General features: G+C 42.9%; 3 protein-coding genes across 5 annotated transcripts in view; 1 reads left to right on the top strand and 2 right to left on the bottom strand.

The window, feature by feature from the left end:
• Nucleotides 1–4,621, bottom strand: part of CLEC16A (C-type lectin domain containing 16A) — a 73,308-nt gene extending 68,687 nt beyond the window's left edge. Inside the window, exon 1 of the mRNA XM_031050312.2 lies at nucleotides 4,418–4,621. Within this exon, the coding sequence (XP_030906172.2) occupies nucleotides 4,418–4,497 (80 nt within the window). The 5' untranslated portion in view covers nucleotides 4,498–4,621. The remainder of the gene's footprint in view (nucleotides 1–4,417) is intronic.
• Nucleotides 4,622–5,707: 1,086 nt separating this feature from the next.
• Nucleotides 5,708–14,627, top strand: DEXI (Dexi homolog). Of its 3 annotated transcripts, none has more exons than XM_034065667.1 (3): nucleotides 5,708–5,793; nucleotides 6,444–6,963; nucleotides 13,974–14,627. In XM_034065667.1, exons 2-3 carry the CDS (start codon nucleotides 6,644–6,646, stop codon nucleotides 14,107–14,109), a joined length of 456 nt encoding a protein of 151 aa, XP_033921558.1. In that variant the 5' UTR covers nucleotides 5,708–5,793; nucleotides 6,444–6,643; the 3' UTR covers nucleotides 14,110–14,627. The 3 variants fall into 3 exon arrangements, with proteins under 3 accessions (XP_033921558.1, XP_033921559.1, XP_030906276.1); XM_034065668.1 differs by having other exon boundaries at nucleotides 5,713–5,793; nucleotides 6,444–6,817; XM_031050416.2 differs by lacking the exon at nucleotides 5,708–5,793 and having other exon boundaries at nucleotides 5,916–6,817.
• A 2,612-nt stretch (nucleotides 14,628–17,239) lies between these two features.
• Nucleotides 17,240–26,499, bottom strand: part of CIITA (class II major histocompatibility complex transactivator) — a 31,828-nt gene continuing 22,568 nt past the window's right edge. The window contains 9 exon segments of the mRNA XM_031050353.2: nucleotides 17,240–17,883; nucleotides 19,432–19,528; nucleotides 20,184–20,267; nucleotides 20,740–20,823; nucleotides 21,596–21,679; nucleotides 22,025–22,117; nucleotides 23,849–23,929; nucleotides 25,292–25,363; nucleotides 26,244–26,417. Of these exon segments, the coding sequence (XP_030906213.2) occupies nucleotides 19,456–19,528; nucleotides 20,184–20,267; nucleotides 20,740–20,823; nucleotides 21,596–21,679; nucleotides 22,025–22,117; nucleotides 23,849–23,929; nucleotides 25,292–25,363; nucleotides 26,244–26,417 (745 nt within the window). The 3' untranslated portion in view covers nucleotides 17,240–17,883; nucleotides 19,432–19,455.

The following is a 26,499-nucleotide window of genomic DNA, read 5'->3' as shown; positions in this document are numbered from 1 at the left end:
ATGGAGATTGACAGTGTGATGGCTCACAGTGAAGATGTGAGAACTGAAGTGTGACCACCTGTGAGAATTCCCAGGGCTTTCTAAAAAAAAGCAACCACCACACAAGGACTGTAAAAGCTTCCCATTATGGCTCTGTATGTATTGTCAGGACAGTGAACCAAAAAATAGAGCAAAAGCTAAGTCACTGCTCCGAGAATGCATCAGTTAATGGAAGAGTGAATAGGTGAAGACAGAAGACAATTAAACCACAAAAGTTAATTCCACAGCAATCTGTGTAGTATTTTTCCTGATAAAGTAATTAATACTACACTACTTCAATTATTTTAGCCTATTTATTTGAAGTAATATAAAAATTCTTGCATCTGTGAACATGTATTTCTCATTAATAAGTTACACTGTGTAAATGTGGGAATAAAGTTTACTCCAACAGCAGAAATGGGAATGGAAGCAGTGGAAAGAATTATGTACTATTACTTCACCTCAGAAATCTATGGAACATAGGACATTTGAGATGCAAAAAGCAAGAAACATTTAATAGTCAGGAACATATTAACTCCAAATTAATTTACTTAATATCAGTATTACTGCAGAGTTCCTTGATCTGCTGCACTTGGAGAAGGCCTGGGTTCCACCTTCCAGCTACTCCTTTATCTACTTAGTTGAAAATGCATGAGAAACCACAAACATGCTTGTTTCTCTCAGCAGACATGCAACATACCACATCTGAGAATATAAAGTATCAGACAGAAACAAGATTTTTGTATTTACATAAATCTTTAAAGCCTATGTCTAAATGCTCAGTATTAAAAGGTCAAGTTTGTGCTCCAAAATGGTAAACCCTCAAAAAGGAGGCTTTTGTCCTCTCTCTGTATCTCAAAACCGTGTTCAAACAAAAACACATCAAAAAAATCAGCATAAAAGAAGCATCAAAGCACCTGATATAATCAAAATCTGTGGGAGATTTTGCCAGCAACTTAACAAGACAAAATTCTGAACATTTTATGATAAGAAACCATGTTCAAAGGGATAACATAACTCACAAATACAGAAAGTGTGTATTAATGAGTTTCCTATTTATTACTTACAAAAAAGCACTAGAACAGAGAAGAGTTTACGAAGTCAAGCACTCAGAATGCCCAGACTTAAAAGCAACATGCTTGCTTTTTCATGCTGCTTGTAACTATGCAATCACATATTGCTCTTATAGAGGAAACTCAATTTATAGCATGGACAGTACTGCAGGAAATGAATCAACTGTGAAGCAGGTCTTCAACCATACATGTTTATGGACACTGCATCTGACCAAGTAATGAGAAATGTTCAGCATCCACCTCTAATGCTATAAAACCTTTTGTGCAATCAGTATGGAATTAAAATACCAAGTGTAGAACCAATAATAGGAAGCATACTTGAACATAACAACAGGGCTATGTAAAATACTTCTGAGACAAGGGTGGGGGAATGCATCTAGAAACAAAGATACTAATCCTAAACTCCAAAGCCTTTCACTTTAGCAAGAACACCAGAGGTATTATCAGATGAACTCCTTAGAAATGTTTAAGATATATATGGGGGAACTGACATCAATCCTCTTCATCTGTTCCAATGCAAAGTCAAAGTTTGTAGACAGAAGGGGAATTAAGATACCATTATGCTTTCAATAAATCCTCACCATGCATCTGCTAAGGTTAGACTACCCTCAACTGGGCAATATGAAAGACTTTCTGGTATTTTAACCACAGGTCACAGCTCCTAAGATGAGGAGCTGCAGAATCAGTGTACAGTGACTATCACAGTCAGCAGCTGGAGAGAACTGTAAGAAATCCTGACCTACAGGAGAACTCTCAGCCTACATGCAAAGGTAGACCAGCCTTGATGTATTTGCTTTTAGAACTGGAAACATATAATAAACAGAGCAGAGGACTACACATGGGCAGGGAAAACAGGGTTACATTTTAAACTGCTGGATGCCAACTTTATGAAGTGGATTTCAGCCTGGTTTCAGACACAACCTAATGTAAAGATAAAAAAGTAATTTCACACCATTTTCACAACATTTTAACATTGTTCTCGTTTTGAAAATATTTACTTTCTCCATTTATTGTTATTGACACTCCCTCAATTACTAACCTAAGGGCACAAAAATACCAAGTTCTCTGAAAAATAATGGTCAGAAGCACTCAAGACAGTGCATAGTACTGTTTCACAGCCTCTCTAGATTGCAGTTCAGCAGCTATTAGAAAGCTAGATTATACTGTAACTTTTGGCTAGACAAAGAGACTGTATCAAAACACTTAATGCAGCCTCATGATTTTCTTCCAGCCAATCCATTCTACAGCATATTTGCAGAAGGAAGTATTCCTGTAAGGACAAACTGGGCTAATTTCACTCTTGCAACATAGCCTAATACACTTTTTATAGGCTAAACTAACCTGTAATAGCAAGGTTGGTGCATTCTACTCAACTCATTGACAATGGAGCACAACGTGGTGGTCTGAGATGTGAATGCAGAAAGCTCAGAGACTTTGTTACATGACGCCAAAACAAAGGTTCTTTGCTCTTTTTTCTTCTATTGTTTTACCCACTTTGACTGCTACCTTAGAAAAGCCCTTAATTTCACTTTACCAGTAGGTAGCTACCTTTGCTGTTGACATGTAGCTGCAAACTGAAATTAATACAGGACAGATAAAGAAACTTAAAATACACAGTCTAAACAGATGAAAGGTCTTGGCTGTCCTTTACTTACTACCATTTTAGAATTTATGATTAAAGAAATCACATGCAAAAAAAGCAAACAAACGAAAGCTAGAATTTAGCAAAGAACGATATACTTCATTCTGAGACAAGAAGTCAACTACAAGCAACAACACTTATAGCCTAAGTCACTTTTACTGCAAATCAGTATATCACTTTTTTCAACCCTTTGGGAACCCAAGAGAACATATGATCACATTTTTCTTGCCTGAAAGATTCTAACATCCGAAAGTCTCCCCCTCACCTTCCTACTTTTTCTAAACTTAAACTCAGTTGCTTCAGATTTCATTGTGCATCAGCATTCTTGCTCTACCTTCAAGTGCAACATCAAAACCATATAGATCTAAAGCTTCATGAGCAATGAGCAGTACCAGTGACTACCCCTTGTATGTTAAATAGAACATTCCTACATTTATACCCAAACATTACTTTTTCCCTTTTTCCTGCAATGCCAGATCATGTTGATGTACTAGTCTGACCCACCATGCTTCAAAATTACTTTCTGCTGTGCTACTGCCTCATCAGTTTTGTATTTATGGACTTGATTTCCCCGTTTTGGTAAAAACTAATGCATTGCCATTAATCTTGAAGGTTTTGAACATTTTTCTAGTTGAAGACAAATACCAGAATCTATAAATCACCTTGATAAAGTAATTGCAAGATTCAAAACTTGTAAACTACCAGCCACTTATTTCTCAATGAGCTATGTATTCACATTGATTTAATTTAGAAACACTTCCTCTCTCAGTGACTTCCTTTTCTTTTTCAGCAGAAAAAGAAACTATAATAGGGAATCCTATTTTTCTCAGAATAGCAGAATGCTTGAAATGGGATATGGGATGTTTTATCCCTTGCCATCCTTCCAAATCCCCTGTGGCAGAACTAGAGAAAAACACTGTTCCACACTCTGCAGACAGTAGTAACGCAAGGCTGTCAGCCTCCAGAGAAGAACAGTACGATCCTCCAGCTCAAAAGCTGTACATCTGTGCCAGCTCCTGAGCCCTCTAACCAGGGCAGGTCCCTGGACCTGCAAAACCACCAACCTGACTACCATGAATCACTGCTGACTACTGAAATGTACACACCCCGTAGAAGGTGTGTATTGTACTGTACAGGATGGGATCAGGCTCCTTGCTTCTTTATCTTTGCCACTATCAGGAAACAAAGTTCTCCCTCCTGAGAAATGTGCTATTTCCTGTATTTATCACCTCTCACACTCTACTCCGCTGAAAGAGTTTGTGACATTATTAAAAAAAATAAAAAATCAAACACACAAGTACCGCAGCCCTGAGCGTAGCATGGCATCAGGGAACTGCGTCTGCCCTGAGGACATTCTGGGACGACGAGGCAGGTCTCCGTGAGAAAAACACCAATCCGCACCGCTCAGAGCTTGCTGTTGGGGCTGCTCAGATGAACCTGTTCAGGTGAACAGCGCCGGGAGCGCTCGCACCGACTTCCACCCCCTTTCTCCCCCAGCCCTGCTCCGAAGCCCTCTCGGAGGTAAAGCCCTGCCCTGAGCAGCTCCACCACCCTGTACCCTCCGAGTCCCTCATAGCCGCAGACAGCAGCCCGGCCCCGGCCCCCAGCCACAGCGGTCGTCACGCGCCCCCAGGCTCCCCCTCCCCTCACAGCTGCCCCAAGCCCGCGTCGGCCTCACGCTTACTTGAGGTGATCCAAGGAGTGGATGCTGCGGGCGGCCTTCCCGTGCCCGCCGCCCACCCAGCTGCGGGAGCGGCCGAACATGCTGGCAGCGAAGGATTACTGCACCCGCAAGGCTCTAGTGCTTCATGGCCCCGGGGGGAAGGTCGGGCAAAGACCGAACGACACCCGAGTAGACCGACATGAGAAAGAAGTCTGAGCCGCAGAGAACACCGGCGGATACCAGCACCACGGCGCATGCGCCGGAGGGGCACGCTGGGAGGTGGTGAGCCCCGGCAGAGCCGCGCGAACTGCAGATCCCAGTAGGCACTGCGGTGCGGCCGCTGCTCGTCACCCGGGACGGAAGGGGCTCGAGCTCTGTCACTGCGCGTCTTCCCTCGCTTAGCGGGACTAGCGGTTCCCACAGGCACCCGCTCTCAGGGACACCCGGCCTGTGGGAGGGCGTCCACCGGGGCCCGACACCGAGCTGCAAGGGAACGGGGAAGTCCCCGGGGAGCGCAGCGCTTCCTCCTTTCCTGTCGGGATTACCACGGAGCTGCGCCGCCGCGGGTCCCCCTCAGGGTGAACCACGTGACGCGGTGGCGCGGGGCCTTCTCGGGCGCCGTGGGGAAGAGGAGCCCCTGTCCCCCGCGCGGCAGTGGTGGCCCGGCGCCGTCAGGCTGTGAGGGGTCGGTGTACCGTGTACCGCAGGCCGTGTTTAGCCCGAACAACACCACAGCGTTTCAGCGCGCCTTTGTGCCCCACAGGCACGGTGACCTGAGGTGAACGTGGCCCCCAGTATTCGCCGTGCGACCTCGGGACCCTGCGGGCAGCGGTGTCGCGGCCTATGCCGCCGTGGCAGAGCTGTGGGGTACGACGAGAAGCGGCTGCTGGCACTGCATTCGCCGAAGTTCCTCCAGTAATGCTCGCGTACTTTTGAACCAGCTTGAAAATAAACTTATTCGAAGCGGGACGAAGAGACCATTAATGGCCATCTTGGTCTGCCCTTAGAATTATTTTTTTAACTGGATAAATAAACTAAACCTAGTACAGCTGAGGATCTTGTCAGCCACTGTCAGGATAGCCCTCAGGTTTAACCCTGCCATTGGCAGTACGTAGGTACGAGTAAAGCCTTGATCAGCAAAGAAACACCCCCACCGAGGCCCCCTGGACAGTGAACAGCTTCCAGGGGCACAGAAACACCCCAAATCTGCCCCCACCCTTCGGCTGCGTCGGGTGCGGGGAAGGAGGCAGGGGCAGGGTGCGGCACCAGGCTTCCAACTCCCCGGAGCGACGCACCGGCCTCCGGGCAGGCGGAGCGGGGCCCTGCGGAGGCGGCGGTTCCCTAGAGGCCGTCCTCCGTGCCACGGGCCGGCTGCTCTGCGGAGGCATGCGGCGCGGGTGAGCGGTCAGGCGGCAGTGGTGGGAGGTGAGGAGAGGGGCGGGAAGGAGCGGATGCTGCGGCGCAGGCCGGCGCTAGCAGCTCGCTGAGGGCAGCAGATGCTCAGCGGGAGCGCGCCTGCGGGCCCCTTCCGCAAAGTTTGCGGGCGGCCGGGCGGAGGAGGAGAGCCGCGGCGGGACTGCAGCAGCCGCGCGGAGATGCCCCTGCGGAGCCTCCTGCCAGCGGCGGGGCTGCGGCAGCGGCGCTGAAGCCGCGCTGGCCAGCCGCCTGCGGAGGCTCCTCTTCCTCCGGGGAAGGAGGGGACCGACCGGGCGCTCTGCGGCTGTGCTGCCTCAGCGGGGCTCGCCTTTTCCCCGGCTCCGGATCCAGCTCCGGCCTTGCGGTTTTGCCCTTCTCCGTCACCGGGGCTGCGGAGTGCGGTCCTGCGCTCCCCGCTCCTCCCCCGGGCCGGCCGGGCAGGTCGGTGCCCGCGCCGGAGCCCCGCACGGCTGCATGCCCGCCGCGGTCTCGGCACGTCTGGATTCGCTGGAGTCCTGGGCCTTCCATGCGCTGCTGGTGCTGCCCTATATGTTTTACGTGGGCTTATTCTTTGTCAACGTGCTGATCCTGTACTATGCCTTCCTAATGGAGTACATCGTTCTCAATGTAGGCATCGTCTTCCTGCCCGAGGATATGGACCAGGCTCTGGTGGATCTGGGGGTGCTCTCTGACCCTGGTTCAGTGCTCTACGAGACGGACAGCGAGCTAGATGTCTTTGATGGGTACTTGGAGTGACGCCCAGGGGCGCTCCAAAGCGACTGACTGCGGGGTGACGCCGTCCGGACCGGCAGTGGGGCTGGGTGTCCCGGCATGGCCGCAGTTAGGGAACCACCGCGGCCCCGGGATACCCTCGCTGCGGCTCGGCTCCTTCTGCAGCATCTTCCGTTACAGTTCCGATTCCCCTCACCCCCGGGGCATGGGAGGGGGACTGGGACCCACTACCGCCGGGCAGGGCCGCGGACACGCCGAGGGCTCGCCGGGGAAGTAAGTCATTTACTCGATCTCGTCCCGGGCAGTGGGGCGCCCGGCCCGCCATCGAGGCTGGGGACAGCCCTTCCCGGGACGGCGGAGGACAAGGGCAGGGAGCGGGCCCTGCGCCGGGACACGCACTGCCGCAGCCGCCAACGCGGGTGAGCTCTGCGGGCCAGGGCCGGGAGCCGAGGCTGGGGCTTGGCTGGAGCTCTGCGGGCTGGGGTCGGGGCTGGCGCTCTGAGGGCAGGGATCAGGATGCCCCCTGCGCTCCCGCCGCCGCACCACCGTGCAGGGCCCGCTCCGTGTCCTCTGCGGCGCGGAGAGGGAGTATCTTTCTCTAAGGCCCGACATTCACAGTTGTGAACCACTGCAGCTGTTGTGCTCGGTGTTATCTTTACAGCTGGCAAAGAACTTTGCTCCTCCACTCTTGAAAGCAGCTCTGCACGTAACTGAACATGCAGGCTAATGTTTTATTAAAATTCAGAGCCCATAATCGAGCCAGAAAGACATCTCAATCAGGTGCCCTTTAAAACCTCTGTCTTGGATAATAAGAAACCTACCCAGCTCCTCGTTCTTCTCATGGTACTCCTAGCAGGAGGGTTTGCTTGATCAATTTATTGTAGTTTTGAGTGATTCTGAAACTCTGGAAATGTTGTAAGAATTTAACATTTTAAAACACTAAAATGCAATTGGGAAGAAAATCACTATTTCTAGCTAGGACTTTCTGTGCCAAATGTATGTTCATGAAAACATTCACAGTTTAAATTAAAATGTGTTAGCAAATCTGCCAGTAGAATTTCTAGCAAAATACTGCCTGTAAGTTTGAAAACCGGATCAGGATACGTGTTCATTTTCTATTTGAAATTATGGAAATAGGAAATTCTGTTGCAAGGCTGCAAACATAACCTTGGCGAATATACTATACAAATACCATAAAGCTATCAAACGATTTTAATCAGACTTCTAATTAAAAAAACAAAACCAGAAACCCAATATCAAAACCCAACAAACAAACTTTCCCTGCCCTTCATACAGATTAAAACTACCTCCTAAGTATTTCTATTCAGATTCCATATAAAGCAACAGTAGCTGATTTTGGTCAGTAGTTCAGAGGGAAATGTGGAAATTTTTGGTATTGGAGTAGCATTAGTTGCACAAACAGCTGGACAAAGTTTGGTCAAAAGCACATGGAGCATAACAAATGCTCTATATTCCAGGGAAGAAATTAATAAAAATTAATGGAACTTAAGCAAAATCTTTAATGCAAAAAATCCCTTTCTCCAAACCTAGTTACTCCAGCACCATTCTAATGCAGGCATTAACATTTATTTTAATCTTTTTTTTTGCTGACTAGGATTTGTCATAATAAGTTGCATCTAGTTTTCAGGAGGACCCAGGGGGAAAAACAGACACAATATTCCTCAGTGGACTTTTCCTACTACATGAACACACAGTTTAACAGAGCATAGGGCCTGAACACAGTTCTGTTCAGTTTAAATAGGTTTCTTATTTTTTTCCCTCATATTAATGGGAATGCACACTTCCCAGCTCCACCACTGATCATTTAATTTGGAAGTAGTCATGTTAGTGGTGGTTGCCGCTGAGAATCAAACAGCAAATGCCTAAAGTTACATCAATTATTAGGGAGCAAAAAAATGCACTATTACTGTGCTTTGTCTATTTATATATTTAATGGTATTTGTGTACACAGCAGCCAGGCCACAGACTGCATAATTATATAGCTACCAGGCAAGGACTCAACATGTCACCATGGGAAGGAATCTGTGTTAATATCCTGGTTACAGGTTTCTTCCCTGTTCCATGCCATTCCTCCTCACCAATATCCTAGGAAGGCAGGCAGAAGAGCACCCTAATTTGGAGCTGTGTTTTCTGCTTTGGGAGCAGAAGGCAGGCACTGAAAGAGAAGATTTAAACCCCTGTTGTGCCTAGCCTGCAGTACCCTAAGTTCTGTACTAAGTTCTGTACTGTTCCGAGTGTCAACACAGGCTGCCCGCCTGACCTCTTCACTTGGACCCAGATATGCTGAGCATTCACAAGAAATTGCGGGAAGAATGGGTCTCAGATGAGAATCTAACCAGCAGAGATGAGAAATCCATAGGCATTGCTTTGTGTTAAATATGAGGAGTGTTCTTCGTGTGACTCACCAGTGATTACTGAGAACAACTAAAAAGCTGTGATTAGCCTTAGCTGAAACCTTGCAGTGTGCTCCTTGCAATGATGCCTTGCACCCAGGAGGTGAATGGCAGCATGACAGGGAGACAAAGGGGGGAAATCCCAAGAGGCAATTCAGCAAATGTGGATAGGCTAATTGAGATATAAAAATAAGAGAGCACATGGACCAGAAAAGCTGTTCTTTCTTGCAGCAAACGCTTCTCTTGAGCTGACAGAACTCAACAGAAGCAAAATTACATCCAGGGTTCTGGGCATAACTGGTGGCAGAGATTGAAGGTAGACAGCTAAGCAGATGAAAGAAGCTTCCTGTCCTGTTCAGATGGAGAGATCCATCTGTGTAAACTGAGCAGAACTGAACTTGCTCATGTCATCTACTGTTTTAGTGTGAGTGTGCCAGGTTCCTTATTACATTTTAAGTCCCCTGGAATAAGATGATCCAACTGTTCTCCTTGAACTTTATTAAAATCAGATGTGACTCATCACAAAGTATTCTAATCAGAAAGAAAATGAGCAAAAATAATCAGTAATGAAGGCTGAATAGGAAATACTGGATTTATTTAATCTTACAGTACAAGAATTATCTATATTTTTCATCAATGTGATTTATGATAAACATCTTCAGTGAGCAGAATTTAGAACTCAAAATCTTGTGACTCAGAACTTTTGCTGAATGCCAGCACCTAAGTCCTGAATCAAAGACATAGCGTTACTAGCTCATCAATATAGTGCCAATCAGAAATGTAGGCTCAGTGTCTATGAGAGACAGCATGGCCTAGTGGAGAGGGAAGTAAGCATGCTGGACTCCTTCCTGTGTCTGCTATGCTGGCTGCTGTGAGCTTAACTCATGCCTCTGATCCGTCTCTCTAAAATGGAGGTGCCATGCGAAGGAAGCATGTTACCACTAGAAGTGACAGGATACACATAAGTACATCAGAATACACCTCCTGACTTCTTCCCTTTCAGACTTTGAGTCAGTCAGCTACTTTATATGAGCTAGAGTAACAATAGGCTTAAGAGCAATAGCTGTGGTTTTTAGAACTATTTTGAACTCTTCTTAATAGAAGTGCTCGAACTCACCTGATAGCTCTGTTTTAAAGAGACTTTTGTACTCTGTCTCTTCTTAACTGGAATTCCATCTTAGGTGGAGAGAAGACAAAATCATGGTTAACTAATAAACTGTCTATACAGACTCATTAACCATAGCCATGGCCAGTCCTAAGGGATTTCCTACCAAATGCATTCATTTATGTAATGCAAAGAGAGGAGAGATTTTTCTTAAGTTTTCCAAAAGCTGTTGTTAATAACATGAAATGAGGCATAGAATATAGAGACGCATTCCATTTAGGATAGAAATAGTTCAGGCCTGAGTATTTAATGTGTTTAAAAGCCCCAACCACAAGTAATTTTAAAGAAGGATAATTAAAAAATAACAATCTATGATTCTTCCATACAAAAAATGAAGCTTACTATAACCAACTTGGTTCAATAGAGGGCAATAGCCAGTTACAAGTTTTAAGCTGCCAAAGGAACTAAGAAATTAATCTGTTTTAATTCTTCATGTTTGTTTCCTCTGAAGGACTGACACTGTAGTTCAGCTAGCAACTGGCAATCCTAAAATAGAAGAAAAGAGCAATCTAGAGATGCTTTGTGTATTTGGCCAGTCCAACACTTGGCATTTGACCCCTTGTAATGATTCCAGTTTATATGTAATACAACTGTCTCAGAGTATTAAATAGGATACAGAAGTGGCCAAGTTTTTCCAGTTCTTAAAGAAAATTGTCAAACTGTCTTTTCCCAGCTGAGGTTTAGTACTTTGGCTACCAACTTGGGGGAGGAAATTAGCTAAATAGTTTGAATGATGCTCTCTTGAGAACAAAAACACGTTTCTAATATGTGTAATAAAAAAGGTATAGACTAATAGCAGCTATATATGAAAGATAACAGTATAATGGGGAATTATGTAGTGCACTGAGAGATCTGTGGTAGGTACAAGCTCTAGTGTAGTGAATGCAGTGAACTCCAGCAGGAAGCCAGGAAACAGCAAGGAATGTCAGGATGTGAAACAGAGCCAGTGTTTCCTTCGGTCTGGCCTCGATTGTGAAGAGCAGTAACTTCACAATTAAGAAAAGTACCATGAGTGAGTTTCTTCTTCTAATGCTGGAGTTAGGCTATAATAGCCCTACCATTAAATACAGCAGTCTTTGAGGCTACTAGAAGACCATAGTTTGGAGATTTTAAAAATACTTGCTACCTTTTAATTTTCCACTGTTTTATTAAATTCTGTTAAAAAACAGACTTACATGAAACTTGAAGACTTAATCAGCTGACTAGAAAGGCAAGACTGCATATCCTGGTCAATTGTATCATTCACACCCCATTTAATATCTGCCACTACAAATTACAATCTTAGACTAGCAGCCCTACCACAGTATTTGAAACTTCCATTAGAAAGCTTTATACTTTAATTTGGAGGTGCACTATGTTTTGCTATGCTATTTTTAAGCCAGCCTAAAATTAGATTTACAATGCAGAATAGTACCAATTCCCCTTAACTGCCTGCTGTAGATCAGAGTTTTTAAATCATCTTGGAAAGCAATCTGATAAACACCAAACGAGTAACCTGTTCAGCTGCTGTTTCTCCTTCTCTTGTTCTTAGTGTGAGAGACAGGATTTTGAGTACATGATTACTGTTAGCAGAGTGCTGTAGCTGGTAGACACTTGACAGAAATACCTCACTGAACACAAAAATGCTTCTTGTTTCTGACCTAGCATCTACAGTAAGTGACACACAAGAACATACAGAATGTCAGGATGAGTCAGACCACTCTCAGCCAGTGCTGTCTTCTGCCAATGACAGCAGCAGAGGATGCTCACCAGGAGAGCGCGTGATCCCGACCAAAATCTGCAGCTCGTTCTCTTTGTACTTCTCAGAATCCACAATGGTGGAATGGGGGATGTTAGAGGGCACATTGCTGCCCAGCTCTTTTTCAGATGTTTCCTGAACCTGCCACCTTTTGCCCACTGCATTTTATGAAATTCTTCTAGAGTTCCTTGCTGTCAATGCAGCATTTGAGTACCTGAAAGAGCCTGTTTTCTGCAGTCTGGAAGGAAGATTTCTCCATTCACTCACTTCTCTGGGTCACTAATCGTGATGTTGAATAAAAGCTGGTCCCTGGTACAGCTGCTACCAACTTCTTTCCTCTCAAGCCTTATTCTCCACTTCCAATCTTTCAGTCTGCTTTCAATCCATAGGAGTCACTCTTTCAGTCTGCTTTCCCCCAGTACTGTGTCAACTTGTTTGCTTTTGGCTGCCTGCAATGCTCTTGTTCAGTCTCTTCCTCAGTCTCTTCATGCTAATGCAGAACATGTGACCATCCCATTTCATTCTTCATTCAGACTTCTTGTAGACTCTGTTATACCCTCTGCACCCAAAATGGTGGTAGCTCTCCTGCCTCAGGGCCCCTTGTGCCAGACACCCTGGCATATGATTTGCTGAGCCTCTGCTCCAGGCACAGCAGGAGAAGAACAGGAGGGAGTCTGTGTTGTGCCATCAGCCCAGCGAGAGCCTTTTCACAGAGCTACAGATCTGTTAGCAGGTCTGTTATTGCTGTACCACAAACTCTCTTCCATTATACAACCAGATTAGCTCCCTTCCCATGCAGGGTCTCCTGCCTTTCCACACTGCAGGAGGCCTGTCATACATACAGAGTGGAAGGAGGGAAGAGCTGTTCTTCAAAGACACACAGTGCAGATGATCTCCTGAGCTGCAGGCAGCCTAGGGACCTGCTCTTGGTCTTCTTTACTTCAGCTCTTCTTCAGCACAGATTCATCCCCAGGCAACCATCCCTTCTCAGAGCCACACCATTCTATGTTGTGTTAATTACTCATCTGTAAGATCATAATACCAATCCAGGGGTAGAGGAAGATAGATTTAGATTAGACATTAGGCAGAAGTCCTTCCCTGTGAGGCTGGTGAGGTGCTGGCACAGGGTGCCCAGAGAAGCTGTGGCTGCCCCGTCTCTGGCAGTGCTCAAGGCCAGGTTGGATGGGGCTTGGAGCAACCTGGTCTGGTGGAAGGTGTCCCTTCCTGTAGCAGGGGGCTGGAACTGAATGAGCTTTAAGGTATCTATCTTCCAAGCCAAACCATCCTATCATTCTGTTATTCAAATGGATAAAGTGACTAGTGCCCAGAACTTTTGTAATTTACAGCTCTAGTTCTACTTAAAGAAGGCTTCTCAGGCCTTGTGATTACCTCTGATGATAGTAAAAAAAACCACCTCTTAATAGCCACCGGATACTTTGATCCAGTCAAGACAAATTAAGTAAACTGGGATAAAGCAATTCTAACAGGCAATGATACTTGTCAGTTAAGACCAAGAATTTAAACATTATTAACTCTGTAACTACTTACAGTGGCTCCAGAATGCTTTGAACAGAGTGACTCTAAAGAAGAGAAAGTGACAAAAATCAGACAGACATAGGGAATATTTAACTAACACAATTACACAAATAATAACAATAGTCTTAATGAACAGTATCTGGCTGAGAAAATGTAGCCAGTTCAAAAATCAGTTTTGATAGGTCTGATTTATCAAACCTAGAATGAAATAGGCTGTCCCACTATATGTCACAGCTGGTTGTAATTTCTTAAAAGCAGCCCTTATAATTGATTTGATGGCCTGTGTTTGACAGCTTCTTCTCATATCCTGCATGCTAACATCTTCATGCCTCTGTTAAAATTACAGTAAGGACTAGTGTGCCCTCTCATGAACAGAAACTATTACTTTGATTTCTCTGAAATGTGATTCTCACAGAATTATTATCCATGTTCACAGGAGGTTTTTGTTGTGGTGGGTTTGGGTTTTTTTTTTAAGAAGTCAACAGCATGGTGCTCTATCTAACCTACACACTGACTTCTCTGTTCATTTTTAAGTACAGAGGGTTACTCTGCATTTATGTGTTTTCTTTTAAACAGATTCATTAAACATCTGAAAAGGATTATGACCAGGTGCATGGATCAAGTCATGGAAAGAAATTATACTCTGAAATGTGGAGATGAAAAGAAGGACAAGGGGACAAGAAGAATTGTCATCAGACCTTGTCAGTGGTGACTTTTCTCCATGGTCATTGCCTCTTGAGTGTGCAGTAACCACAGTGATTCATGCACCATACTTGGCTTCCATAGGTTATTCTGGGGTGGACTGTATGAGCAATTAATATAAGCTATGTTCTATTATAACAGAAAATCAAGACGTTACTCAGAGTTGATAAACTTGTGAATAAATACCATGTTACCCAGACATGCTCTACATACTGCTTAAGCAAGTGTTACAATCACACACTGAAACTCTACAAGCCAGTAGTTCAAAGACAGTGCTTTCTCAGGGGACAATCAGCAGGAGTGACTGCTGGGAGGGTCTGTTCAGGGCAGCATTACGGCAGGAACTGTGCTAGTAAGATATTTTATTTAAGTTGTGAGTTTTGACATAGATCGGAGAGTGGATTTTATATAAGTCAGATGAATTCGTTGTCTAACACGAGATACTTTGCAGATTGTTTAAGCTCATGTTCCTATGTACAGATGTGAAAGCAATACAATAAAGATTGACCTTTTCCATGAAAAAGTTAAGCAGCCATGTGTTGGAGTTGTTCTTTTTCAGTTTAATGAGAAACTAACAGAAATATGCTTTCCAGAAAAAGTACCTGCAAATAGCTCCAGGTTGTTGAGATGGCCAGCGTGTAGGTAATCCTTCTCAGGAGGAAGTATTTAAATCAGACCTGAATTCTGATTTTCATAACTGCAGTTGGTAAGCCAAGTCGATGCATCCATAACATTTCAGATAAAGCAGAAATGAAAACATTTCCCTGAACTCTCTGTGCATTATGTCTGTCCTGTGCAGTCTGTGTCTCTACCACCTGCTCCCAGCTCAGGCTTTCAGATCCAGACAGATGGTGTCATGAGTCTCTTGACAGCCAGTGTGAGGGAACAAGGGGGTGATGGCTCAGATCCCTCTTGAGACAATGACAAAGAAACTTGCATATCAGAATCTTTTTTTCCTGATACTCTCAGTTTGTTGCACTCAAATGGCATTTTTTAACTCCTACTGCAGTAGAAATTAGCTTCCAGTCCCCATAATTCTGTGCTCCAAATGCAATTGCTCCTGCAAGAGGTGAAGCAGTCATTGAACTGAGTAGCTTTTCTCCAAGATAGGTCCCATTAGAAACAGTTTGGGGTCTTGAAACACTGACAAGTGCTTTGTTCCGTACAATCCCTGTCCTGCTAGTCCTAGATGAAGTCACTTAGGGGACTTACATGAAGTCACATATAGGATGACGCATGTCATATTCTGACATGTAAAGATATATTTAGGGAACTGACACCTCCCCCAAATGAAGATCAATCAATTAGTAAACTCTTGGGAAAAAATAATCCCTTTCAGTTTTCACTGTCTCTTGTTTCATAGCATGGAATAGGTTATATATTAAATATTTGTTCTGTTTTTTGAGTTAGGCTAATGTTTTTGTGATGCTATCTGAATATAAAAATGCATGGCTCTTAGATGTATTCATTGCCATAAATTCTCTTAAATGAAATTTCTGTAGTTTAGTTTGCCTTGGTTCACATTTCATTCGAGTTTCATTTTGACTTCATTATTCTATCCTCCTCAGTTCTTAATTAAATATGTTGAAGAGTGTGGTGTTCTGTTCAGAAGCCAGCAGTGGGTTCATAGTATTGCCAACAGAAAAAATAATTCTCAACAGGTACTACAAGGTACTGTAAACAGGAGCACTCACTTTTATTAATACTTTAAAACAACATGTATAAAGACAGTCAAAACACTGTGTCATGATTTACAACCTGTTTTATAAACAAACATCTCCAACTAACCCACAGAAAGAGAACAGCATTATAACCAACATGATTTGATCAGTCCAGACAAGGTCCTGTTACATTCAGCTGCCTGTGTAATATTTAACACATCCTCAGATCGAGTCACAGTGGAGGGTAGCTCTAGAACACCTGCCAAAAAGTGCATTTCGTCATCCAAAGCTTAGTTAAGCCAAGACAAAGGCTCACAGATCTGCACAGCTGGAGTGCTGCAGGCTGATGTGAGCATCGCACAAGATTTGGCTCAACTATCTCCCATTCAAGCAGCTGAAAGAGGGGAGTGTAAATGAGCTTTCTTTCCATCACTCTGGCTAGAGAGAAGAACCATGCAGAAAGTTAAGAAAAATACCACTTTCAAGTTACAGTTATATTCTCCATAGAGTTTTTCCACCTTGCTCTCATACTATTCTTTCATGTTCTATGGCTAGTTCTCTGCACACCTTTGATTAACAGTAAACAAAACAGACCTTCCTTCCTTCTTTAATTTGTTCCCCCTTTATTTCTGCTGTCAAGATTCTGGAGGACACTGAAACTTTAGCAGAGAAGTATAATTTGCCAGAAGGAACATAGAGATTGTGGGTTTGAACTGTTTGAATTGGAGACTTTTAAAAAAACGAGTAACAGTATTTGAGAGGTTAGTTGAGAGACTCCAGTTTCCATAGATCCTTGGGTCAGTATTGTCAGTACTTCCTGGAAGAGATTTCAAGAAGGCTGTTGAGCTAACCGTGCAGTAGAGACATCCCACCCCAATTTGTAGCATATCAAATATTCCTAGCTTTGGTCTGTGGAGTGTATCTGGACAGGGAGTCAGTATGCTAGTCCTGACCACTGTCTCTGTACAATTCCAAGTTTTCTCCATGTTCATGGAGCTGAAATAAGATACAAGGAGACAATTGTCTTGCTGTCCCAGTCAGCAGGGCCAGTATTTGGCCCACATATGATTGAGACCAGCAGCACAGACACATAATAATGCTTTAGAATACATTACTGGCTGTCATTGCCTAGTTATTCATAGCTCTGTGAAAGAAGGGCCGCATAAACCCCACACAGTAGTGATTGCACTGCCAAGTATAAAATGAATGCTTGTACATTTATGCTGCCATGTACAAGTGAGAAACTAAATCCAAATCCAGTCATATGAATTAAAGGTCTCATTTGAGACAGAGTAAACACCTTTGAAGATTGTCATCACTTTGAGGATTTTTGTGCAATAAACTGAACCTATGTGCATTCATTTGGACTTCTGTGATAATGTCAGAAAAATCCTTAATATACTTCAAGTTTTAATCCCTTTCTTCTCTTTACTAATAACTTTCCCCCCCACCCCTGAATCTTTTTAAGGGATTCTATAACAGGAGAGTGATAGAAAATATTTTTCTACCACTTAAGAGAGCATTGGTGATTAGCAGCAAGAAAAGAGACACTTTGAGATTCACGTGGATAATCTTGCAATCCCAGGCTGTTTTCTAAGGCTGATCATTTCGGTTTATGCTCCTGACACTAATGCTTCAAATCAGTCCAGACAAGTGAAATCTGTAACATGGAGCTTTGGAAGTCCAAAATCAAACCAAATTTGATTGTAGTTACCACTCGCACCAGAAAACATGTAGATTTGATCTGTCACTGCTTCAGATGTTGCAGGTCCAGCAGCTTGCAGTCTATTCTTTGATGAATCAATAATGAAATTTTATACTGTAATCCTGGTGATTCCTGGTCACCTTTAATGGTGATCACAAATTCCAGATGCTCTTTTCAACTCTGAAATGGATGTTGCTTAACTTTTCATCGCTTCAGTAGAAACACAACTGGGTCCTTGAGTAGCGTTTTAAATGACCTTTAAAAATTTTAACTCCATCATTCACCCACTTCAAGCATCACTCAGAAGCTTGAATGTGACCTTTTTCATCTTGCCACCATCATGAAAATCAGCCACCAGTTCATAAAGCAGCAAGAAGATGGGAACATACAGAGGAGAACTTCCCCTCTGCTTTGCTACCTGTGAAATGATGAAAACAGAGTATAAGGGGTATGTCCATCAGCTTATACATAATGAACATCATCAAAACCAGATATTTGATATGCTCTGAAAACAGACAACAATGACTGGTAGATACTGGATGTTTCAAGTTTGGGAGAGAGCATACATACTTCCTGCTGTTACTTCTCCTCAGTGCTAATGAAGAAGAGTGTTTCCTCACATAATGTAAGATACTAAAGTGGTGAGTGGTGCCAAAGGCACATGCTGCAAACATGGAAGAACAGCAGTGGAGAGAGATGCAAGGGGTTGTTTGTGCAGAACTGTGTTAAACACATCTTTTGCTTGGTGTGAAAGTTGATCAGTATCCAAGAACCACTGACTTTCACAGGACAGAGCTCTTTACCACTGACTGCCACTGTTCTGTGTCCAGAGGAGACCTAAGGTCACTTGAGAGCTGACTCACATGTTCAGACATTTAGTACATGCTCTCCTCGAATGACTGACACAAGAGGTTAGAGAAAGCTTTGCTTTTGTAAGATTTTCTGACAGTGTTCATATACCTACCATGTTCTTTCTCAAGTAGCTGTAGTTATTCAACAAGACAGAGTTAGCTATACTGTAGGCTATTAAGGATCACTACAATTTTTCACTCCTGCTGTATCAGGCTAGCCTGTGAAGCTGGTGTAGCACCTGAGTCTTCCACACCCTGTAGCCTCATCAGTGCCATATATACAACCCAGTCTACATCCGGTGATGAGTGCACTGAGAGCAGAGTCACGCAAAAGCTTGTCTCACTGTGTAGTTTAGGGAGCCACTGCCAACAGCAGCAGTGCCAGGACCATGCAAATCACAGCTAAAGCAGCTGGTCATCACTCTGCAATGTTTTTTTTGCCATCTGAAAGAAAGCTGGAGGGTATCTTGTGTCTGGCTTGATTCTGGTTCCTCACTCTTCACTGCAATCATTTCACTGATGCATTGTGCATAGTTTTAAAAGCAAGAGGAAGCACATAGCAGAAAATTAGCAGAAATAGCAGAAACCCACACAAACCAGGCTGAGAACAAGACATTTAGGAACTAGTAGTTTGCTCTGAGTATAGTATAGGCCCAGCTTCACAGTGAGACAAGCAGCTATTGGGGATTTTGTACTAAACAGAAGTGAAAGAACTTACTAAAATCCAACACAAAACAAACTCTGAGAAGCACAGAACTCATCTATTAAACATGACAAGTACACAGGAATACATAATTTTCAGCAACAGAAAAGAGAAGGTAAGCAGGCCAGCTGCCAGATACGCAACAAGCCTGAACTAGGAGTTTTAGAAGCCCATTCTTGGTGATGCAGCTCTTGGGTTCTGCTAGTGCTTGTGCCAGCAAAATGGGAGTGTGCAAGGTGAGTTGGGAAAATGGACCTGATGTGATGTTGATCTGTACCATTCTAGGGCAGCATCTCTTTACTCAGCCATGTATACGTCGATGCTGTTACTGTACCTGCTGCCAGTGAGACCACAATCAACAGCTGCCACAGAAACAAATCTTTTTGTCTCAGGGAGCCAGGGTTTATGTTACCTTTATCATCTGATCGTATGGAATCTACACACTGATCCTAGAGTCCAGCTGCTGAAGGTGTTCAAGAACTCCATAGGGAATGGTGGGATTCCACATCCTGTAAGGGCAAGTTCAGAAAGGAAAGAGATTTAAAAAAGAATAATTTGCTTCACGTTTTGTTTTGTTTTGTTTTGGTGTTTTTGGTATATTTGTGTTTGGATTTTTTTTTAATATATTTTGTGTTAAGTTGCCTGTTTCTTTTGAATATCATTCCATAAAAGTATTTAAGCTATGGAACAAAGGAAAATGCATTTTCATTTAGAAGAAAGCAGTTCACTCCTCCAAAAACATGGCTCACTCTAGTTACAGGACACACTACAGTCCTGTCTCCATAACTGTTCTTCACTATCTAACTCCCTTCCTCTGAATGTATACTGGCAGCTTCAGTCTATTTAACCTCTAATGATGGCTGCTCATTCAAATACAAGTCCTGCAGCACAGAGTAGGTCACACACTCTGGGAGGGTAGGAGATAACAAAAAGAGGCTCAAAGTAAACTATGGTTAAAGCAGAACAAGCTTGTTTGCCTGGGATGATGGGAATTAATGCAGCTGAAGCTGCAGAAGTTTTTAACATGTCTGTAACTGCTTTTGTACCTTGATGTCTTCTTTTGTGCCTCTTATAAAACTGACAAATTCAGAAAACAGCTTTAGCATGAATTCTAACCAAATATACAGAATGAAGACAGAGCAAACAGTGTATCAAGAAACTTACACCAATTTCTTTATATGGGGACATCTTCGCAGGCTGTCAGTCAGCTTCTGGGCTCCAGCACCAGTTATTTTGTTATACTGAACCCTGAGGAAAAAACCAACTTCGTTAATGCAGATCACAACATGTAGTGGTGTACTCAAGCATTTCATTCAAAATAAAAAATACCATACGGGCTTATCTGCAGATGAGAGGAAAAGGGAAAAGAAAAAATACCAAAATAGATCCTTGAATCAAAAAACCTCTAATAAAATACTCAAAAGGTCAAACAGGACCTTTATTCAGTCAGTTCATCTGAGGGATTCCTTATTCTGTGTACCCAAGGTCCTTCTCCAACTCCCCATAATTCTATTCTCCCATCTTAAACCAGATTTTTTCATTTTTTTATCCTTAATCCTTTCTAACCACTATCTGGACTCTGCATAAGTACATTTTTCCCTGTGAAATTTCCCTAAAGTTTTCTTCCTCAATTTCTGGTGTCTTTACCCTGAGCACAGAAGATTTGAATGTTCGTTATCCAAGCAAGTAAACTTCCCTGGGCCATCTCAAAAGTACTCACTCTAGTACTCTCAAAGATGCCATCGCAGGAAGAACTTTGGCAAGATTTTCTGCTCCAAAATCACAAATGCTGTTGTTGTATAAGCTGCAGAAAAGCAAAGTGGTACAGTCACAACTGAATAATGGATAACGTAAACAGATTATACATTAGATCAAGGAATTTCAGATATGGTTGGTACATTTTGACTTCCAATTTATCCTTATCTAATTGCAGTTAGTTTAAAACAGCTTTCTGTATCAAGTAAGGTAAATGGTAACACCCTTCTTCAGCTAGCACAGCTACAACAAAACCAAGTCTAGATTCCTAATGAATAATGGGACATTTCTGTCTACATTAGATCAAATTAAAAATCTGCAAGAAAATGAAGCTCAAATGTCTGGGGTACAGCATTCAGAAAATTTACATGTGGGCATATTATTCCAGAATTGCACACCACAGTTTCTTGCATTCCTTACTGAGACGCTTCACTCAGGCCTGTGCCAGATATTTTAATAAAGTGGGGTGAACCATGGGTCTCATATCAGCAAACACACACCACCTTATTGCTGGCTTCGGGCTTAGTAAACTCCACATAAGCTTGCAGCAGATCATGGCCCTGGGTGCACGTTTGCATGTAAGTGGGTATTACTGATTGGATTTAAAAATCAGAACAGTCCTCATTATATTCCTGAGATATCCTTCCATATGTCAATGCTTGGTCATACATCCTTTTCCTCTCCTGTCTAAAGGCCTTATGCAAGAATGAAGTCAAAAGCTTGGCTGCTGCAGTGTACATAATTGCTTTATGTTCAGCAATTTCTGGCAGAGATAGTGAGGTATATTGTATAAAACAACTGAACAGGATGCAACTACTTACCTTAGTGTCTTTAATGAAGACAGGGAAGGAAGAGCTGTAGCTAGCTTCTCAGCACCCACATCAGTTATCTTATTCTGTGATAAGCTACAGTAAGTAAGCGAGAACACTTTGTTAGTTGAGCACATTTTATTCTGATTTATTACAATGTGGAGACAATTATTTTTTTATGTCTTTTTATGTATAATTTGGACAGTCTGTTTATAGCAAATGCAGAGGAAACAGTAAATTACAGCTCTTGAAGGGAAATGAGGAATTGCCATAGGATTAACCTGTTTGTTAATGAATGTAGATTAAGTATGTCCATAGACTCGTTGGTCTTCCATCCCTATAGGTTAGTTGTGCCTGTAATTGCTAACACACACTCCTTAAGGCCTTAGGTTTAATCTATTTATTTTCAAAATTTCCCAGAATTGTTAACCTTGCACTTACTTTAATGTTTCCAGTGACGTCAGGGTTGGAAAGACTTCAGATAGACTCTTTGCTCCTTCATCTCCTATGCCATTTTCACTCAGAGCATCAAGGCTGGGTGACGACAATGAGAGAATTAGCTTGCCTTTTAATCTAAATTTTTGTGGTTTATTCACCTCAGAGACCACTCTATCTATCTTGAGAAGTTCCTCCTCTGCAGTAGCCTCAATCATCAAGAAGCATCACACAAATTACAGCTTCCCTAATAAGCAGCTTTCTGCTTCCCAAGTTTAGAGCCTAAGATTATTTTTTTTTTTTACTAGTTGAATGGCTTGACCCATTTCCTTTGATATGCAAGATTATTTAAATGTTTATGAAATAGCTGTGTTCCAGCTATGCCGAAAGATTTCCTGTGCACACAAAAATATAGAACTGGAAATCCAGCAGACATGGTAAATCTCTGCCTAACCAGCTCCTTCTCCAGATAAGGAGTATTAGAAGTGAAGTTCTTCCTCATTCAGACATCGAGATGGTAAGAGTTTTACAGTCACAATTTTAGATACTTGATCCCCTCTAGTATGACAGCTAGTGCTGAGATACATCGGACTTATTCCAGTTTTCAAGCTTTATTGTTCAGGATGTTTGTTGACACTGGAAGGTACAGAGCACTGGCACAAATCATAGAATCATAGAATAGTTAGGATTGGAAAGGACCTTAAGATCATCTAGTTCCAACCCCCCTACCATGGGCAGGGACACCTCACACTAAACCATATCACCCAAGGCTTCATCCAACCTGGTCTTGAACACTGCCAGGGATGGAGCATTCACTATCTCCCTGGGCAACCCATTCCAGTACTTCACCACCCTAACAGTAAAGAATTTCTTCCTTATATCAAGTCTAAACCCCTGCTGTTTAAGTTTCAACCCATTACCCCTTGTCCTATCACTGCAGTCCCTAATGAATAGTCCCTCCCCAGCATCCCTGTAGGCCCCCTTCAGATACTGGAAGGCTGCTAAGAGGTCTCCACGCAGCCTTCTCTTCTCCAGGCTGAACAGCCCCAACTTTCTCAGCCTATCTTCATACGGGAGGTGCTCCAGTCCCCTGATCACCCTCGTGGCCCTCCTCTGGACTTGTTCCAACAGTTCCATGTCCTTTTTATATTGAGGACACCAGAACTGCACACAATACTCCAAGTGAGGTCTCATGAGAACAGAGGGGCAGGATCACCTCCTTTGACCTGCTGGTCACGCTCCTTTTGATGCAGCCCAGGATACGGTTGGCTTTCTGGGCTGCAAGCGCACACTGCTGGCTCATGTTCATTTTCTCATTGACTAACACCCCCAAGTCCTTCTCCGCAGGACTACCATGAATTTCCTTTTTGCCCAACCTGTAGCTGTGCCTGAAATTAGCCCCTAAATTTAACACTGCTTCTGGTTCCAGAGGGAGCCTGCTCTCTCCTGTGGCAGACATGACTGTGAGTCCCTCAGAAACCTCACCAGGAGGGAGCCTGAGGCTTGGGCATGTAATGGAGTTTGAATAAGGAAGTAATATGCAGGCAGTGCGGTGGCAGGAGGGGTGAGCACTCAGTGGGATTCTATAGAAAACCTTTCCCACAAGATTTTAACCACTGAGAAACACACAGGAAAGTGACTGAAAGGGTATCGAACAAACCACTGACAAGTGTTTTAAGGGAGGATGAAGAATGCTAGCTTTAGTCTGCTGCTGTATTCTCTGAATGTTTTTATGTTAGCTTGTTCAAAGCAAGTAGTCTTATTGGCTCCCCCATCATCACTGGTTGCTGAGGAGCAACATTAGGAAATGTCATCTTTAGCATTACTCACTCTAAATACCGAAGTGATGGAAATGCTGCAAGAATTTCCACGAGTTTTAAGAATCCCTGAAAGCCGCATACTGGACCCAGCCTGCAAGAAAAGAAATACAGACACGCAGCAGCTTTTTCACATGCTCAGAAACAGCAGAAGTTATGAATTTTTCAGTTCTTCCCCTGAAGCCCCAAATGCAAGCCAGTTTACACTCCTCAGAAGCAGCCATGCCCTACAATCTGCAGCAAAGATTTCTGCTTCAAAGCCTCGAGATGAGACCCCACAAGGCTAAGATCAGACAGAACAGAGCTGCTTGCACAGAAGCAGCAGAACATGCATTTGCCACTTTTTTTTTTTCTTTGCGAGACTCATCTTACCTGGTTTAGATTCCTGTATATTTTATCTTTTTCTGTTTTCCCAAGTTTTTGGGTTTCTTTAAGTATTATAATCTTAATAATCTAGATGAAACAAATATCTCTCTATTCCTCCCCCCCCCCCCCCCCCCCCCCCCCCGCAACTGTTGGCAGTTCAAACTAACTTAAGATCAACATTTTACTGCAGCTTAAAGCAGAAATTGAATATTCCAGCTCCAAGCATTTGTCCCTCAGACATTAACCTCTTATTTGGAGTTTCCTTGGTATCAGAACAAGTTCAGCCTAGTTAAAGGACTTGAATTTTAACAAAAAAAATTAAAATAAATGGCAGGTAGGAGAGGAAACAGGAAGGGAAAGCAGCATGAAATCAGAAGTGAGGCTAAGCATAACCTCTAGACTGGGTCAAATATGAAGATCAGGAAACAGATGAAGACCTGATGAGAGTACACCATTGCACTGGTGCCATTTCTGCCCAAACTAATTCACACACTACGGTAGGGAATTTTATGCAGTAGAACAACCTTGAAAGCTGTTTACAGTTTGTAGGGAAGAAGTGTTGCTACACCTCATGTTTAAAGTCAGTGTTTCCAAGTCAATCTTCTTTCTTCCAGGAAAATGGTGATAAATGTTTTATCTGGGAGGCATTCTCTGCCCTTATTCTCTCATGGCCTAAGCTCTGATAGGGCAGAAAATTACATCAGAAGACTCAGCTAAAAATGTTGAGCAGTTCTGGGGATTTTTTCCCCAGATATTTCCCAGATAGCTGGATCACGATCAAGATACTTTAAACCCTATGGCAGAAGATCTACACTTGGTGATAAGGAGCTATCTTGTAGTGAAAATCAAACAAAATAGATCAAATCATGTAAACCTGTATCATGGCAGGAGCCAGAAATTATGTTTTGTGAGTTTGAGCCATAACTTCATGTATCTAGTTGAGAAAAGCAAAATAGCAATAAATGGGGTTTACTTAATACTTTGTCATAAACTAATTGTATATCAGTTCAATTACTGTAGCTAATATCCATAATTCTTCTGAGTCTTAAATGCAATCATCTATCAATCAACAGAGAGGTGTACTACTTACGCAAATTCTAGCTTCCTGAGGTTTTTGATGGCAGGAATTTCATAGCTGCTGCAACCAGATGCATCTTGCACACTAAAAACATCACAGTAGAACCAGGCATGATAAATATTTTAGCAACCAAAACAGCACTTTACATATAAATTCATAGTAAACTTTTACAAGAAATAAACCACTTTTGCATTAACAGAGGAATCAGACATTTCAGAATAACTCCTGCTCAACCTTTCTTTGTTCAATTCATTCCAATTTTTAGATTGAAATGAATTTCAAATGACTGCACCTTTTGTAGTGTAGTCATTTGCTCTTTTTCCAGCAGAACTTAAAAACACATTCTTCTAAATCAAGTGTCTTCTGTCAAACATAAAACTTGCATATATTTTAATCAAAATATTCTGCCGATGTTAAAATAGAAGTCCCCATTTCTATTTAAAAAACAATCAAAATACTTTCTTTATGCACGCTATTAATTGCAACCAATCCCCATGCAACATCATGAGCAGGGATGAAATACAGGCTTTCACATAACACAAACCTTTACCTCCTGAGTTAAAGGGCCAACTCAGGTCATTTGTGACTGGTACAAAACAAGCCTTCATTTATGGCCCAGGTGCTACAGGGGACAAAAATCAGTTAGCCCAAGTTGTGTAAGTGAAAGCAATTGGAAGATAGCAGCATACTCAGAGATTAAAAAGGAATCTGAAGAAAAAAAAAATACAGCCAGCTTTTTTTATTGGCAGTTTTGATAAATGTTCTGCATGGTGCTGTCATTGCTCCTCCCTGCCCTGACAACAACCATGTATCGGGGTAGGAGAACACCCTGAGTTGATAGAAGAGCTTGTACTGCCTTAGTCACTTCTCCTCTGAATAAGCACAGAACTCAGTTTTTCCAGTGCTGTCAGTAAACCCCCATTTTCTTAAATCCCTAGTATATTAAGATCATAAATGAGCCTACCAATTGATCATCTTCTTCTGTATATCCACAAGGTCTGAAAGGTCACTGACGTCCTTCATTGTCTTTGCCTTAAAGGGATCAAGAACAAATTTCTCTGTTGATGCTCTCAGCAGTTCATAGTCTTTTGCCTGTTCTAAAGACTTCCAGAGCCTGACTGCGTCACTGAGGGAGGCCCTGTGAAGTGAAATCAACAGATATGATTGCTGTTGTTGCCTGAACGAGTCATACAGTCCTATGAATGACACTACTATCTACA

This window comes from Melopsittacus undulatus, chromosome 8 (genome assembly GCF_012275295.1).
Source record: "Melopsittacus undulatus isolate bMelUnd1 chromosome 8, bMelUnd1.mat.Z, whole genome shotgun sequence".
NCBI lineage: Eukaryota > Metazoa > Chordata > Aves > Psittaciformes > Psittaculidae > Melopsittacus > Melopsittacus undulatus.
Note: the sequence above shows the minus strand (reverse complement) of the source record. Positions and strands in the feature narration are given on the sequence as shown.